General features: G+C 43.5%; 1 protein-coding gene across 1 annotated transcript in view; it reads right to left on the reverse strand.

The window, feature by feature from the left end:
* Positions 1–9,742, reverse strand: part of tacr1a (tachykinin receptor 1a) — a 30,598-nt gene extending 20,856 nt beyond the window's left edge. Inside the window, exon 1 of the mRNA XM_084360353.1 lies at positions 9,304–9,742. Coding sequence (XP_084216479.1) covers positions 9,304–9,710 — 407 coding nt within the window. The 5' untranslated portion in view covers positions 9,711–9,742. The remainder of the gene's footprint in view (positions 1–9,303) is intronic.
* Between the last annotated feature and the right edge of the window lie 4,254 nt (positions 9,743–13,996).

The raw sequence follows: 13,996 nt of genomic DNA on the forward strand, positions 1-13,996 counted from the left end.
ATCTCTACTCCTCGTCACTTCTGCAGCAGCTCTTTTGGTGTCTCATCTGTCTGTCACACTCCTCTCTCCCCATACCCTCCTGTCCTGGCCATCAGCACAGTGTCAGTGTGTTCTGACACCCTGGAAAATACATAAATCTGCTGAACATCTGACTGTAACATTTGTTCCTCGACGTCCTAATTAGCAAAGAGTCAGATAAAATCATTCAGGTAGTGGCCTCTTGTCTTAAGTTGGCGCTGACTGACGCTTTCAACAGTTAAAAATGTAAAATAATCGTATCAGCAGTGGCTCATTAAGTTCAGCACATTCATAGCTTTGAACCAGGACCTGTACTGATTAATGTTGTCAACGCATCTGATGCATACTTAATCATCATTTAGATCATACATGTAAATATGGGATCAGACTGATTACATTATTCAGATTATAAATGGCATTATGTGAAGTGGTGGGCTAGTATTTAGCAAAATGCTAACATGGTTAAAGGGGAAGAAGAAATTCAAACTCAGACATATTTATCTTTTTCATAAGTGAATAAACGAGCTGTTCTCAGAGGAAAATTAGGTCCCAGAACACTGTTTGAAGCTGGGAAAAGGTGGCAGGGTCCGCCACATATAAACAAAGTAAAACAGTATATATTGTGTTGTCCTTTAAGACCAGTTTGTTTATTCAGTCATGAAAACAAAGAGAGTTTGTTTGTTCTCTCATCTCATTCTCTTGTCCGCTATGTCCCTATTGGGGTCGCGGGGTGTTGCCGCTTTTATCCCCCCCTTTCGGGGGGTTGCGGGGCTACTGGGGCCAAATCCAGCTCTCACAGGGCGAAGGCCAGGGTACACCCCTGGACGAGACGCCAGTTCATCCAGGGCCCTCTGATGGCACAGGCTGCCTCGCAAGGTGCCAACTGCGCATCAGGAGCAATTTAGGGGTTCAGCATCTTGCTCAAGGATGCTTCGGCATCTAGCTCAGTTCCGCCCAGGGGAGCTGGGGTTCGAACCAGTGACCTTCTGGTGGCTGGTCACCTGCTCTACCCACTGATCTACAGCCGCCCCCTGATCTACAGCCGCCCCCTGATCTACAGCCGCCCCCTGATCTACAGCCGTACAGTTTGTTTGTTTAGGCAGAAAAAATGAAAATCTTTCTCTTCTGGTTAAAATGTCCTCCCCAAAACTACATACTGCACCTTTAACTGCAAATACCTGCAATATAATCAGTTTAATTATGAATTAAAACAAAATGAGTTGAGCATTTGCTCATTTTCCATCAATGATAAATAGCCAACTTTCTTTATTCGATTGTTTTCTGTCTTTTGTCTCTTTGCTTATGTTTGCACCTTAAATGGTTATGGACTGAGCTTTCAGGGCCACCGTACTTACACCTTAAAAACAACTGGTCAACAAGATCAAACAAGAGCATTACATGAAAGACATCACATCACTTGTAACTCCACTAAGTGCCTTTAAGCAAGATATTACAGACCTGAAAGCCATTTTTCAAGCTCTAATCGGAGCTGATTTTGCGCTGACAGGAGATGACAAGTGTTGATTGGAGTGTTGTTTATTCATTGAGGGGTGGCATGGCTCTGAGGCAGCTGTTCAAAATTATCTAAATGTGTGACACTTACTCTAATGGATGTGGATTTATAGAAGCACCGATGCCGTCTTTTCCAAAAGCCTTGGAGTGAAATTATAAGTGTAATTTCTGATGTGTTCCTGCTCACTTCGGGCAATAACTCCTAATGTAGCACCTCATGTGTTGTTTGTGCAGTCATCTGACCGGCAAACACACTAAACAGACACTAAACAACAAGTTGTGATCGAGCATAACGTAGACACTAAAACAGAAATTATATCTCGGACATCTGTTACGTATTTCATTGAACCCAAGACCTTCTGGAGCTGCGTCTGGATGACTGCAGCTTCCAGCGCTGCCCGAGGCCGACCGGTGCCCAGTTCTCAGCTGCCGAGCGCCTGCCCATCTGTCTCTCATCGAGTCGGTGTGTTAAAATCAATAAATAGAAACTGTGACCAGCAAGTAGACATCGACTAAATTAATCTGGTTTACCACATCGGTATGAACCCAAAACAAAAAGATTTCTCTGTGATCTGATGCGATAAACAGATCAAAAGGACGCCGAAATAACAACATCGCAATGCCGCCATGTAAAAAGCCTGAGTTCATGCTCTGTCAGGTCTGTTGGCTAGATGACAAGCAAACAACTTTTAAAATGCCTTTTCCCTGAATTAAGTTTGGATCAATCAAGGCTATGCTGTGCTGAGACATATTTCCGTGACTTACCAGGTAGTCCAACTTCCTCGCTCACTTTCTTCCACATCAGCTCCTTCTTTGTCCCGTATCGGTACGAGTAGACGTGTTATCGTACAGCTCTGGGTGTCCGCAGACGGCTACGATTATCCTCTGTCAGGACATCAGCGACGTTAGCGTCATGACGTCAGTGGGAACCTCAACACCGATAGGCTTTCGTGACACAGCGTCATGTGGAATCATTGCTTGAGTTCGATATTGTCAACTAATGCAACATATATTTCACGTGTTGCATCTTTTCATTACTACGCGAATAATTCACCTCACGTTTGGTCTGACATAACATGATTTGGAGGTTTCAGTCGGGGTTGAACGAGGACAACCTGAACGCTTCAAAAGGAAAATTTCACTCACAGCAGAAATGTTCACGGTCTGATTGGAAGTCCACATTTTCTCCACTGTCACGTCTCTGCCACTGACTGTATTCCTGTCACCTAACCCTTTTGTAGTGCCAGAAGTCATACCTCCCATTTTTCATGCACAGAGCAAGAATTACAAATAGATCCAGAGAGAGAAGCGAAGCCAGCGATGACCCCTCTGGGGATGACTGACAGGAGAAGGAGGAAGAGGAGGAAGTGGAAATTGGAGGAAGGCAGTGAGCGAGCTGGAGACCGTACAGTCAACTCTCATTGATATGCTGCACAGTAAGCCCATCTGCTGCCATGACCCAGTCTGATTTTGCTAAGCTGCTACAGCTACAGTAGGTGAATATAAATGGTCCGGCACTGGAATAAACTTAAGTCTCAGACAATCACTCTTTCATTCGTTACTGTCTGCAGCATACAGCAGGTCAGAGGTCAGAGAGGCAGTTGAAGGTTGTGATTCTCTTACTCATCTTTCTCTTAACGTCACTTCATTAACTGACTTCAACATTAATCAATAACCTTTATCAGTCAGTTGCTAGCATTAGAAAGTGAGAGCTATCACCTATTGATAATTTGACTCAGGGGTTTTTCCCAACATGGCAACCTAACAGCTTCTACTTGATTTACATAGTGTTAGTAATTGATTTATTGACCACATAATAAGCTGAGGGGAACTGCAGAGTTCTGTGATAATTGAACCCGCTCACAATTCACTTTGTCACTTGACCCATTGCTTATATATAATATTGATTATTGGAGCTTTTAAGTGGTAATCTGGTGAGACCTGTGGCTACCATGGTAACTGTCAATAAGGTTTAATACTAGTATTTAGTATTTTTTAAAGGTTTTTTCTGAGGTAATAACTCGATGTTAATACATCAAATGGCTATTGCAGAAAAAATAAAGACCATAATGTGGTCTATTTTCATTAAAAAAATCTCCAGGATTATAATCTGAACAGTTGGAATGAATGAAAGTTTAAAGTTTGGGGACGGAGCTGACGTCTGTTCTCCATGTCACGCTGGAGCAGAGAAGGTTTGGTTCACGACTAAGGCAAACACGCCAGCAAGACCAGGGAAACTCAACAGATGACTCGACAAAGACCGAACTAAAGACTGGACTTGCATGCAAACTAGCGAGAGGATGAGGTGCAGGTGGTGGGTCATCACCAAACCTCGCTTGGTGCCATACTGCAGTGCCGGTTGTATTGAAGTCAATGTGAGATTCATGGAGAAACACACTAAAACCCAACATGTCTACATGGTTTGACTTCTGATGAAGAAATCCCTCCAGAAGATGACAGACCACACTTCAGAGTGTAGGTCAACCACGATTTCCCCCCCAAATGATCTCAGGGCTGAAAACATTCTGATCAAAAGGGACGTGTCCGACTCACTTTCGCTGATGACACTGCCCTTACACCGTGACTGCCAATAAAAAAATCGGTTGCTACTCTCTGAAGTGTTTTCTTCATTTTTCTGCAGGCCCTAACCCTTCTCAGAAATCATAGACGTAGATATGTTGTGTTTTAGTGTGTTTCTACGTGCATCCTCCATCGACTGTCACCACGGTCTGGTCCCAAAGCGAGATTCGGTGACGTAATGACCCGTCCTTCTTTCTTTCACATGAAGTGAAACTGAAATGACAACGACGCTCCATCGCTGCCTGACTCTGCGTGGTGCCTCGTTGTGAAGCTGTGATTATGTCGGTGTGTTTTATTGGTGCTGTTGGAAAATCAAGCAAATGCCAGGGGGTTGTCTGTTGTGCAATAACTTTGGTTTTTATGGTCTGTCAAAACTTTGGTGGCTTACACAGCTTCCCCAAAGCACCTTTAAAAGGATATAACAGCCGCCACCGGTGCTGCTGACATGTAAGTCGAACAGGAACATCTTCAAAGAGGAGCTATAATCTGATGGGGTTTTCTTTTTTCATTTAGGTTTTGGCTGACTTTTACCCTGTGGGCTTGTGACTTTCTCTGCAGTGTTAAAGTAAAGTCTGGGTCTCCTCGATTGACCACGCACTTAACAAACTTGCCTGCTGCCTTTTCACACTTAAAGCAAACGAATGACAACCTTACACAAACTACAGGACCGAACTGAGCTGCAGGATATATAAAATTGCCAGTGCGTTTTCAGGTTTAGGAAGCAATGGGAGCAGTGGTGTCGACTCATAACTGGTCCAAACGTCGCTGTTTTTAGATTAGATAACATTATGCTAATTTCCCTGCATTGCATAGGCTTTACATGAAATATGCTAATCTGCATATGTCTCATTCATCCTGTCCAATCAGCCTAATCAAGAGAAGCTTTACTCAAATTGGCACTTGAAACTTGCACACTTATACCTCCCCACAGGCTCATTTTTAAGTGATCAGTGCCTGTAATTTCCAGCTGAGTACACCAGAAATTGATCAAATCAAGCACTGCTACAAACTGAACATGAGGGAAAGTGATCATCAGTGATGCACACAACGGGGCAGCGACCAGCAGCAGACAAATGGAAGACCAGAACTAAATGGAGGGGAAATAACTCTCACTAAATGAGACGGTAACAAGTTTCAGTCACATCTTCCACACTGCACTGAGCACACTGATACACTGCAACTGCAGGTAATACATTTTCACATGCTGTATGAGCAATTCAGAGCTTTTCATTTCACTTGACTCACCTGAGGAAGCTCACTTTAACGCAGCAAGAGCTCCTGTATCAGGTTTTACCAGCTATTCATAAGTTGTTAACTACTAGCTGGTTTCAAACTAGTGATTTTCTAAACCAGGTGGCATAATTAACGTCTTATAGCAGGGGGTTTTCCAGCTGTTGTTGTTGTTTCACACCAAAATAAACTACACCTCCATCTGCAATTGAAAGAAATACACAATTCTATTTTTAGAAAAAGTGACCTGACTTTTATTTTGAAGTTGACTTGTCACAGGAAATGCAATGTGTTCAGTTAGCGCCACTGTCGTTTGTCGAAATGTGTCTAAGGAGCAAAACAGCTGCCATTTTAAGCATTTGTAGACAGCAGATCAACTTTCAATACGTCAGATAGTCGCCACATCGGATCTCACACACAAACAGCAGATTAATAATAATGTATTTCACAAAATAACACATAACTTAGCTACGTAGGCTAGTTACAGTTGGTGAGAGTAGAGTCAGAGGATTGAAGGATTTCAAGCTGTGTTGTAAATCATACATTCAGATTGATGAATATTGGTGTTTGTTCCTTGTTTGGGATACAGGCTGAAACACGACTTAGTTCCACAGGTGTCCATTTCTTCAGAAGCGAATGACACCCTGCAGCGAATCAGAATCGAGTGTTATACTTGTAATCTTGTTAGCAAGATTTAGCCCGCATTAAGCAGCTTTATTTTGCCGATCTTCAAATTTCCTCTTTGTAAAAAAGGATATAAGTGCAGTAAAACTATGCTAAGTCGAGGATAAACAACCGACTCCTGAGGATGAGAGAGCTGTAATCACCCTGACACTAGAGGATATGATTAACTTTTTTGCGTTTGTTGCAAAAGGGATTTTATGCAAGAAAGAAAGAAAGAAAGCGCTTCAATAAAACCCCAGTGTCGTTAAAAATAAAATCCAAGGGAAAAGAAATAGAAAATGATCTCAATCAACAGGGACTTTATGAGCTTGGATGCTTCTCAACTTCTTAAATCAGCATCTGCGTGCACACACTGGCATCAAAATTCAGCTGTACAGTTGATCCATGCGTGGACGCCACAGGAATGATTGAAGCAATGATGAAAAAAAAAAAAGACTTATCAGCTGCAGCACTGTGCTCCATCCCCCCCTGAAGAGATCCTGCAGTTTTTGCCCTATTTGCCTAAAATTATATCACGTCTAGTAACTAATGGAAACTCTTCAACGTGCACAGAAGGTGGCAAATGAAAATTAAGAAGTGAAATATTAGCTGCTGAGAAATGTCGGCGTGTGATAGGTCACAGTGGGTCTTGACATTTTACAGAAATAACTACCTCCTCCTACCGTCGCCACACAAAGTATGAAAGGCAAATTTGCATGAATAGCGAACTCGCAATGAGCAGATTGGATTTGATTCGTGAACGTGGCCTGGTGCCATCCTCGTCTGCCCTCTATTTCTCACTTTAAATGTTTCAGTTCATATTGGAAAAGGATGAGTTCATGGCTTTCCTGCTGAAAGAGACACTCTACAGAAGAAGGTATAAAAGATGTAGATGCAGATGTGAGAAGGTTCTGGCAGGATGGATACAGCCTGGGTGCAAAACGTCGGGCTGGATGAAGAGGACTTTTGATTTCCCCCCTGTGGTCACATATTGTTGTATCCCCAGTGGGGATACATCTCATCCCTTCTTCTAGCCGAGATGAAATAAAATGCATCTCATATTCCTGATAGTTTGATAAGATGGTCGATAGTTTTACGGGTATGCATTAAATGAAAACCAACTTGACAGCACATAGTGAATACGCCCTGGTTTATCAACAGCCTGTCATGTCCCTTGATAATGGAGCGTTGCTACGAGTGACACGTGAACAGCCGATCATTTATCAGCTGTGTATTTCGGTTGCACCATCGCCATGTGACTGACAACAACAGATCTCACAGGACCAGCCGTGCTCCGCCTGTAAAACGATTAACTCACACAGCAGTGATGTTTGCTATTCTTGCGGTCTGATACGGTGGCCTGCGAGCTGCAGCCGTGCCGGAAAACGCGCCGACCCCTTCAGCCTGTGTGCTCGTCCCCTGCTGCTCCTCTCGGTGTCACTTGTCCTCTGGAGCCGATTTTCGCTGCCGGAGTGTCTCCGGGCTCGTTGGTTGGTCCACCACCCAGCCAGTTTGCTCTACCTATGAGCCCAAAGACACTGCAGCAGCTGCTAACCCACAGAAAACGACTCACAATCCACCGCAACAGCTCCAACGACTGTTTTACAAACCAACCTGTGTTTGTCATTGTTGTCTTCACGTAATTATTACCTGTTTTTAATAAAGTGGCTTATATTCAAAATAAAGAGGTCAAATTTAACCTTTTTTTCACCTGGTCTTTAAAAATGATGAAAACAGGACAGGTCATTAAACCATATCGACCAGGCCGACCAAGAGACAGTGTCGTATCGCACACTGGATACAGCTTTATGTGTCGTTACAGTGAGAGGTGACTGTCTCTCAAACACACACACACACACACACACACACACACACACACACACACACACAGACTGCAGATGAGCGATGCAAACACATCTTATAAATAAAACAATACAAATACTCACAGACATGCACACACACATGTAAAATACACATACTCATCCACACACACGTACACACTGCGCTGTACAAATGCGCATAGAGACACACACACACACACACACACACACACACACACACACAAACAGCAGCACAGGCATTTTTATGCATCTAATTTCCATTCAGCCTCATTGTCACAAGCAGCCATCCCACTGATGAGCAGGGTGCACTGATGGGAGGAGGAGCCGTCAATACGAACATATAAATCTCCTAAACACCACGTTTTCCCAGCAGTCACCACAACGAGCAAATAAAAGCTAACACAGCCTGCGTTATGTCTCAGTCACTGGCTTTATCTTCCACAGGACTCCATGCAGAAGGCTCTGAACCTTTTAACCACGCCTGTGTTCGTTCCAGAGCTTTCCTCAACATACTGTAGGAAATAAAGACGTCTTCCGATAGAGAGAAGCTTCACATATCAGCTGCATCACCGCCTGAAGAGATCCTGCAGTTTTGCACCCTATTTGCCTGGTGAATGAAAATTAGGAGGGTGAATATTAACGCAGGAGTGTGATGGGTCACAGTGGGTGGACCTCTTCCACACCTCCATTTTCTGAAATATCTAAATTCCTTTTCCCACCGTGGTACGATGCTGTCAGTGTGAATTCAGTACTTTTAACCTTTTAACCATGCCTTTTGTTTGTTCCACTCACTGGCCTCCACACAGCACATCAGATCAGAGGAGAAAAGGGAGCTACACATGACAGTTTGTTTGTTTTTTTTCCTTTTGCAATTGTAAAACACATTGCTCAATGCTGAGGCCACTTTTCCACACAGTTGGAAAGCAGAATGGACCAAACTATGGATCACTTTTCAAAATTCATGCACTGATTTCTCAAACCATGAGTGTGAATCTGTGATCAGGCTTTAGAAATAAAACTAACTTGACCAGAACTGTCTGAACTCAGCGTAGAGAAATGTGCAAAGACTTCTCAAGAGCCTCAATAAACCAGAGAAGAAATCTAATATCACAGCCTGTTCGCTATCACCTGCAGTGAATTAAGGGATAGCCAGCACCAGAGTCCTCTCAGATATCAGTATTGTCTTCAGGAATATTGCTCAGAGACCTTGTGAGTGGGCAGAGGGGGAATTCAACAGGTTTTCTTAGTCTCATATCAGATTGTTTTTTATTCGGTGCCAGAGCTATAACATAATATCCGTTTATTGGCTCAATATAGAGTCTTTATATTGGTTTATTGTGCGCTTACTCTTAAAGTCCTCCAGATAAATTGCATTGGGTTTGAATCTTTTTCATTACAGGATGACTGTCCCAGTCTTTCTCCACTGACAGACAGTGACACAGTGAAACCCGCAGCTCACCTGTCCAGAGCGATCGCAGTCATCGAGTAGATGCTGGCAAAGACAGCCGCGATGGGAAAGAAGTTGTGGAAGCGGCAGTAGACCAGTCCGAAGTACCACTCGTTGTGCACCGCGTAGGTGAAGTTGATCACCGTGTTGAAGGCGGACATCGAGGCTTCGGCGAACGCCAGGTTGAGTAGAAAATAGTTGGTGACGGTCCTCATGCGTTTATGCGCCATGATAATCCAGATCACAGTAAGGTTGCCCACCACGGACACGACAACTATACCGCTGTAAGCGATGGCCCAGAGGACGATCCTCCAGACCGGCTGCACGAACTGGTTCCAGTATAACGTCTCGTTGTTGGTGCTGTTGTTGGAGCCGGTGGTCAAATTTGGCACGTCGGTGGTGTTAAATAAAGGATCCATGCTGCTGCTCAAGACCGAAAGTCCGACTATAAAACGACAAGTACAACTTAATTCAATACATGACCAAGTTAAAGGCCCCGGTGCCAAATGCAAAGTGAACAAAAGTTTAAGAAACGCGTCCCCTCCGCACTGCACCGCACCGCACGCTTTGTCTGCGGGATGTGCAGTCAAACACTCCGCTGTATTAGATATTTTGATTTCAGAAATTCATTCTCAATATTCACGTGGATATTTTGATGACAGTCGATCACTTTCTGTTAATCGTTGGCACTTTTCGCTGTGCGTAAAAACGGAAAACGCGCCTATTACGCGCACCAAGAAACAGAACAGGTCTGCGCTCCCGGCACAGCTCCACGTATCTGAGCTCTCTGCTCCTCTCTCTCTCTGTCTGCTCCTCTCTCTCTCTCTCTCTCTCTCTCTCTCTCCTCCAGCGCTCTCCTTCGGCTCCTCAGCTCAAACTGAGCGACTGTACAGCAGCTTGCGGAGCGAGCCGCTGCGCACCCGTATCCAATAGGCAGCCTCTGTAATTATGATTATGGATGAGTCCAGGTAAGTGATTTATTCCATCCGGCTCATACCGCGGAGAGCAGTGGAGGAGGCAACGGGATCATCGTGCCTGAATGCTTCTTATCTGATTTCATTTGCTCATAATTCCTTTTGTAGACAAACACAAACAGCAAAAGCAGGAGAATGAATGGAAGTCAGACTGGGACATGAGTAGACGAACAGGATGATATTAATAATTAATGTCACTAATGATGATGATGATAAAGACACTGTTATATGATAATAGATTTAGTTGTGTAGTGGTTGCAGCAGTGGCTTTGTTGATGCCAGTTTTAATAATTAATCTCCAGATACAGCTGAATGTGTAATGTGTGGAGGTGCCACACTGATTGATGACCCTTCTCCCCACTCACTGACCCCCTCTTGTGGACTCAAAGTCTGGAGTGTGTGTGTGGAGATCAGGCTGCTTCACTGGAAGCTAACATGCTTCACAGTAAAAGTCCTAATACCTTCATACCCAGTAATGCAATATTTAAATAATACTGAAAAAAGATTATAATAATATGATACAGTGACCTGATTTGAATTGATAAGATCGAGTCCAGGAGATTTTCCTCAGGAGACTCTTTTTGCTTACAACGCCAACGTCTGTCAGACCTTTTGTTCCAGCTGCCATTCTTCATGTGTGTGTTTGCGGCTGTCTGCCCAGGAGAGCAGCGTGTGAGAGGATGAATGAGGTCATTAGGAGGGCTTCCCGGCTCGCTGCTGGACCAGTGACACCGCTGAAAGACTGGAGATCCAAAGGCTCAACTCACAGCTCCTGTCAGGGCAGTTAACAGCAACAGGTCTCATATTTTTTGGTATTATTGCAATTTATATTTGATTTATCAATATTTTAACACCAGGTCATCAAAGTGTTCATTTATCTATGAATATCTCAACATCTACCTGATGGATTTGCAATAAATCTTGTACAGACATTCGCGCTCCCAGAGGATGAATCCTTGTGACCTACTGTTCCCCTGAGTTTTCCTCTAACGGCACCATGAGGATCACATGCCTACAGACATTAATGTCCCCCTCAGGATGAGCTGTAATCGTTGACCCCTGACTTCTGATCTCGCTCCATCACCAGGTTAAAATTTACGTCTCATACTTTAACTAACTCGATCACGTCACTCCCGTCCAGATCTTCACACCGGCTTCCTGTCAGTCAAAGAGTAAACTTCAACATCCTGCTGCTGGTTTATAAAGCACTGAATGGTTTAGGGCCCAAACACATTTCTGATCTGCTGCGACGTTATTAACCATCCAGACGTCTGAGGTCGTCAGGTACGGGTCTGCCTTCAGTCCCCAGAGTCAAAACTAAACATGGAGAAGCAGCGTTTAGTTATTACCAACCACACATCTGGAACAAACTCCCAGAAACCTGCAGGTCTGCTCCGACTCTCACCTCTTTTCAATCAAGGCTGAAGCAGTTTTAAAGCTTTGATCGATATATTGAACTGCACTGTAACTCTTATTGTCTTGTCTCTTTTAAACCGATTCTACTTCAGCTTATTTTTCTATTGTTAACTTGTTTTAAGGTTTTGTTTCTTGATGTCTTCCTACTTGTTGAGTCTGAATGAAGAATTCCCTGTGAGGTTTCATACTTGAGCAGATGGTCACTCAGTACGATGCTCATGAGTTATATGTGATAATGTCTTTCCTGCATCATGAGAGCATTAGACATAATAAATAAAAATAAAAATCCTGTGTCTTCCAGATGTAAAAAAGGCTCTATTCATCATGTACAGCAGAGTTTTCTTCTCCGATCTCAGCAGAAACATATTCTCATGAATAAATTAATGAGGTTGCTACATTACAAGGTTATAGAGCCATAACAACTAATAAAAACCACACAGAGGAGAAGGTCACTATAGATTCACTGCAGCTACGCTATAATCCCACACAGAGAATCAGACACACTTTCTCTATTGGAAAAAAGAACGGAGGCTTTTTTGTCATGCCGTCATTTACAACATCAAACTTGCAGAGTGCAGAAAGCCATGCAATTATGCAAGCAAAGTATTTTCTGCCTCTCATCCGAGCTCTTTTTATGATTTTGCTTTCACGCAGACTTGTTAAGTACCCAGAACATCATCAACGTCTTGTGAGACCCTTTGAAAGGTCGCCGTTCTGACCAAGGCTGACTTGAAAAGAAAAATAAATACAATTTTATGTGCGAATGCTGTGATTAAATGAAAATCCAACCGTCCATCTGTCTGTCTAACACTGTGGTCCAGAGAAAAATATCTGGACATCTCTTCACCAGATTGCTGTGAAATTTCACGTAATTTCCATTTTTTCCCTTTGAAATCACCCCCTGGCAACTATAATGACAACTCTAACAGCTAAATCTCGTTGAAAATTGTCTGTGAACTCGGAGGTTTTTCAGTCTAACCCGGAGAACCAACTGTAATTATAGCATCTGCTCACAAATCTCACAGAAATTTCTAGCAGGGATGTGACTGTGTGAAAAGAAGTGTCAGAAGGCTTCTGCAGCACATTAAGGAGATGAGACAGTGGTTTCACCCATTTAAAAAAACTGTCTGCCTGTAAATTTTATGCAGATGTCTTCTTGTTGGTGAAATGGCTCGTCTGGTTCTTCAACAACACATTCACCAAAAATATGTTGCCCCCTTCCGAAGATAATTAAATTATAGATGGTGTCCGGTCACGTTCCTGCAGCACAAGGACACTTCTTCTCTCCTGGGAGATTCGCTTCGATCCGCTCCGGTCCGTCCTCTCCATCACGTCTGTCAGAGCCTCATGCTGGAGTCTACACAGCTTGGAGGGTGAAACTAAAAGAGGTGAATGACACCAGCCTCACATAAACAGACATTCCTGCTCATTTCATCCTATTTCCAGCTGCATCCCTGCTGCACTGCACAGCTCGAGCCATGAAATGACCGGGTCGGCCACAGTAACCTGTTACCTCGATGCTATCCAGGCATCATGTCCACTACATTTGCTCGTAGAGTGCACCGAAATCTCTTACTCATAATAAAGGCTAGGCTAAAAATGGCTTTAAATGAACATAGATGATTATCTTTTATTGTATAAAATTGAATACACACCTTCGAAGCACGTGTGTATAGATGTTTTTCCACTAGAGCGTGCATCATGTCCCCAGAAGGGATTCAGTTACAGGCTGTACTTCAGCACAATGCTAAATGCTTACGGTTTGCTAGCATTCTTACAGCAGCTATGCTAACATGCTGATGTTCTCAGATATACTGTGTACAATGTTTACTTGATTTAGCTTGTTAGCATGCCGACATTTAGTCGTTAGTTTATTGTTGTACTGGGCGAATAAAAAGTCTTGTCCTGTTGATGGCAGACGTGAAAAGTGAAGGGATCATCAAGGTTTATCATGATGTAGCAGAAACACACTTATCAACATCAGAAAAAAGGAAGCGGATCTGATTAAATGAAGCATAACAGCCCATGACATCTTCCGACCACACAGCCAAACCGGCCGGACCAAACGCCACCGAGATCGCACAAATCAGAGAGGGAAGAGAGCCCGCTTGGACCGATATGGCTGTTCCTCTTCTTGCTTCTGTCTGGTCGCAAGGAAATAAAATGGCTGATATAAGACCTAGAAAGGGGAAGGGGATCCTTACAGAGACCTGACACCATCACAACATCCCAGATGAAGCTGTTGCACTTAATGGACGATCCATGTTCCTCTCTCTTCCTGCCTACTTACTTCAGTTGAACTACTCCATTTTCTT

This window comes from Pagrus pagrus (genome assembly GCF_965226575.1).
Source record: "Pagrus pagrus genome assembly, chromosome: 8".
In the NCBI taxonomy this organism is placed as follows: domain Eukaryota; kingdom Metazoa; phylum Chordata; class Actinopteri; order Spariformes; family Sparidae; genus Pagrus; species Pagrus pagrus.